Here is a 4,442-nt window from a genome sequence, read left to right as displayed (position 1 = left end):
GAAAAACTCTTTTAAAGCGTTCTTTTACACTAAGTAGGTAATACTGTGTATTTAACAAAATTACCAGATCATAATTTCCATTTCTCTAATATATGACTAGTCTTTGCAACCTAATACACACATGACTATTCTTTTGGCCCCATTTCAAGTGTATTGTAATCTGCTAAGTTAAATCTGATTAAACAGTGTTACTGTTTAATGTAAAAGTTCTCGTAAAGTCAACAAGCAAAGGAAAAAATTAGTACATATTCAATATACACATACAAACTAAATTTCTGGCAAAACTTCCATTTCACACCTATGCTCTATACCAATTATAAATCTACACATAGAGAGAGAGAGATAAATTTATTAATTAAAATACTACCTATACTAGTTGAAGAAAATATGCATAAAACTAGAAGGAATTTTTTTCACACATTCAAAAAGTTAAGATCAATGAGTTCCTTGCCATTGCTAACAAAGAGGTCAACACTGTCATGGTGAGAGTTTGATGTGTCCGTGTTAACACGACACTGTTTCTTTAACTCCTTACAAGACCACCAGATCTTGCCCTCACCTGATTTATCTGTAGAATCTTCAAATTCCACGAGGAAAGAGTACCCATTATTCCAGACGTGGAGGCAGGTGGCTGGGTCATAAGAGATGGTGAGCGGTTTTAAGCCAGGATCATAAACACTGTCCCTCCACCGAATGTTGATGGGTGATTGTCGATCACCCCCGGGAACCAGGTCCACGCTCTCCCAGAGTGGATGCACTAGGAGAAAGCAGGTCAGGCTATTATCAAGACTGTTGGACCAAGTGCGGTGGCTCACTCCTATAATCCCAGCACTTTGGGAGGATAAGGCAGGTGGATCACTTGAGGCCAGGAGTTCGAGACCAGCCTAGGAAACACAGTGAAATTATCCAGGCATGGTGGTACACACCTGTAGTCCTAGCTACCAGGGAGGCTAAAGTGGGAGGATTGCTTGAGCCCAGGAGGTCAAGGCTGTTGTGAGCCATGATCGCACCACTGCACTCCAGCCTGGGTGACAGACCCAAACCATGTCTCAAAAGAAAAAAAGAAAACAAAGCCTGTCTACTGTACTTCTGGAGAACCTGTCAGGGCTAATGGAAACTAAAAGCCTTAGGAATTAGCCACTGTGATAGTTACTTTTAGGTGTTGACTTGACTAGATTAAAGAATACCTAGAAACCTGGTAAAGCATTATTTTGGGGTGTGTCTCTGGGGGTGTTTACAGAGGAGACTAGCATGTAATTCTGAGTGGACTAGGTGGGAAAGATTCGCCCTCAATGTGGGCAGGTATCATCCAAACTGCTGGGGGTCCAGAAAGAACAAAAACATGGAAAAACTGAATGTGCCCATCTGTCTGCTGGATCTTGGATACACTCTTCTGCTCCTGTCCTTGGGTAACAGGTACAGGCTTCCCAGCCTTTGGACTCCAGAACTAACACCAGCACCTCTCTGGGTTCTCAGGCATTTGGCCTCAGACTGACAGGTATACCATCAGCTTCCCTGGTTCTGAGGCCTTTGTCTTGGACTGTCCCATACTACCAGTATCTCAGGGTCTCTGGCTTGCAGATGGCCTGTCATGGGACTTCTCAGCCTCTATAATCGTGTGAGCAATTGCCACTAATAAATTCCTGCTCATCTATCTCTCTATCTATATACCTTATTGATTTTGCTTCTGGAGAACCCCGACCAATACAGCCACTTAGGGGTTTAATCGATAGACAAAAGTAGAGGATAAAGATAGGTCAGAGAGCACCTGGCAGAGGAATAGCATTTTGGCATCTTGCAAAACCAACACATCTCAGTCTGCCTACTAAGCTCACCTAAACCAAGTGCAATCTGTGCTGTGATCACAGCATAATGCATGGAGTTTAGTGCCATGTGGAAATAGGGTATTCAAAAATGAGTTTCTTTTCTTCATTGAGAATTTCCCAAGCCCCAACTCCCCAAAGTGGCTTTAAATACAAAGACAAATTAATTCAATCTTCAATAACAGATTTATTTTCAAAAAAGGAAATGGGAGAACTTTGGGAAAGGAAACATTCAATCAGTATTGTCAGTGTTTAATTGGTTGGCTGGTAGAAATCAAGGCTTGCGTAGCCTGCATCCTGTAAGATGCTTGCCCCACATAACTGTGCATGCTGAGTTGAGTTCACCTCCTATGTAAGCAAACTCTGAGGACCAGGCAGCCATCCTGCAAAACCTGACTAGAATATCGGCATTGCTAAGGTCCCTGGAGGTTGCAGTGTGTTACAGGGATGTGGAGATTATCTATTAAGGTGTACACATACAATTCATCCCCCACAGGCACTGAAGACATTGCTGATGCTGATTGTCCTCCAGAGTCAAGCACCAGGTCTCTGTAGCAAGTCCCTGATAAGTATCAGCAGACTTGCTGATAACACAGATCGGCCTGTTGAGACCCCATGTGTGATGAGCAGAACCAATGTGTATCAGTTTGGGGTGGTCCAGCTGCCTGTCCTTTAGAAGTACCATGGATGGGTAGGATCAAGAACAACAGGAAAACTAGGAGAAACATGAGAGAAATCATTACCAACGACCCTCTGCATCTCGCCCTACCACTAAGAATAAGGATGAGACTGGCCGGGCGCAGTGGCTCACGCCTGTAATCCCAGCACTTTGGCAGATTACAAGGTCAGGAGATCAAGACACAGTGAAACTCCGTCTCTATTAAAAATACAAAAAAAATTAGCCGGGTGTGGTGGCACACGCCTGTAGTCCCAGCTACTCGGGAGGCTGAGGCAGGAAAATCGCTTGAACCCGGGAGATGGAGGTTGCAGTGAGCCGAGATTGTGCCACTACACTCCAGCCTGAGTGACAGAGTAAGACTGTCTCAAAAAAAAAAAAACAAAAAACGATGAGACTAAGGTAGTTGTTTTGTTACTCTGTCAAATGCCCCGTCAGCGGCAGCATCATCCTCCTATTTCCATAAAAAGCAGAAACCTGCCCCTGGTTTACTCTGACAGAGCAGATAATCCTCTTCCTTCGGGAATTGCTGAAAGCTGGAAGTCAGTATCTTTTTTCTTTTTCTTTTTTTTTTTTTTTAGACGAAGTCTTGCTCTGTCGCCCAGGCTGGAGTGCAGTGGCATGATCTTGGCTCACTGCAACCTCCACCTCCTGGGTTCAAGCGATTCTCCTGCCTCAGCCTCCTGAGTAACTGGGATTACAGGCGCATGCCACCACACCCGGCTAACTTTTGTGTATTTTTAGTAGAGATGGGGTTTCGCCATGTTGGCCAGGCTGGACTTGAACTCCTGGTCTCAAGTGATCCACCCACCTCGGCCTCCCAAAGTGCTGGGATTACAGGCCTGAACCACTGCGCCTGACCGTAAGTCAGTATCTTAACCTTCGTGTCTTAGTGTTTTGTTTTGTTTTATTTATAAAAGTGCTCCAGCAATACAGACAAAGAGCTCTCCTGAGAGTGCCTAAATCAGTGGTTTTCAACAGAGAGAACAATTCAGTCCCCCAAAAACATTTGGCAATGTCTGGAGACATTTTCGGATGGCAAAACTGGGAGAGCATGCTAGTGACATCTAGTGGTTAGAGGCCAGAGATGCTGCTAAACATCCTACAATGCACAGGATGGGCTCCCAGAAGAAAACCATTCTGATCCAAAAGCCAATAGTGCCAAAGTTGAGAAACCCTGGTCTAAAGATAAAAGGTGCATGCAAACTCATAATATTCTTTTCTTTCTATTTCTTCATATAATGCAGTACTCTCATCTCTGGAGAGGTCTGAACCCAATGTTCTGTGTTTTATTTTTTTTTTCTTTCCTTAGTATAAAACAACTTGTGAAGAACAAGAACTTTAAAGAACAAGAAGTTTCTGTTTCAGAAATCTAAAATGGAAAATGCACATGAACTGACACATCTGAAACAGAATCTGGGCTATACTGTCATAATCTAATTAGAATGCAAATTCCTTGTGGGCAGGAGCCACATCTTCCTCCTTTTTTGTTGCCCTGTGGTATCTTATTAAACATATGCCCTTCTGGAAAACATCCTATTAGGTACTATGTTCACTATCTGGGTGACAGGATCAATAGAAGCCCAACCTCATCACCATGCAATATGCCCATGTAACAAATCTGCATATGTAACCCCTGAATGTAAAATAAAATGGACATTTTAAAAGAAATAAATTAACAATTTGAAAAGCTATCATGGCAACCATGCAGCGGCCAACATCATAAAATATACAACCTCAGGGTCTAAAAATGTTTAGTAATTTTATCCAGTAAAATATCATATATTTTCATCTTAGGGGAAAGATGATCTTAAATTTCTGTTACATTTGGTTCTGTTATATCCACCCAAACACTTGGATTCATATTCATGATGAATAAACATCTCTTTTAAAGGCAAAATAAAAAATAAAATAAACATATGCCCTGTAACGTATCCAATTGC

The 4,442-nt window shown here is 42.5% G+C and overlaps 1 protein-coding gene across 1 annotated transcript in view; it reads right to left on the bottom strand.

Annotated features, from left to right (window-relative positions):
* Nucleotides 1–413: 413 nt before the first annotated feature.
* Nucleotides 414–4,442, bottom strand: part of LOC108517983 (carbonic anhydrase 5B, mitochondrial-like) — a 27,263-nt gene continuing 23,234 nt past the window's right edge. The window contains exon 3 of the mRNA XM_017856110.1: nucleotides 414–757. Within this exon, the coding sequence (XP_017711599.1) occupies nucleotides 414–757 (344 nt within the window). The remainder of the gene's footprint in view (nucleotides 758–4,442) is intronic.

Source organism: Rhinopithecus bieti, unplaced genomic scaffold (genome assembly GCF_001698545.2).
Source record: "Rhinopithecus bieti isolate Rb0 unplaced genomic scaffold, ASM169854v2 scaffold_43991, whole genome shotgun sequence".
NCBI classification, from domain to species: domain Eukaryota; kingdom Metazoa; phylum Chordata; class Mammalia; order Primates; family Cercopithecidae; genus Rhinopithecus; species Rhinopithecus bieti.
The sequence above is the reverse complement of the archived record's forward strand: the minus strand, read 5'-3'. Positions and strand labels throughout refer to the sequence as shown.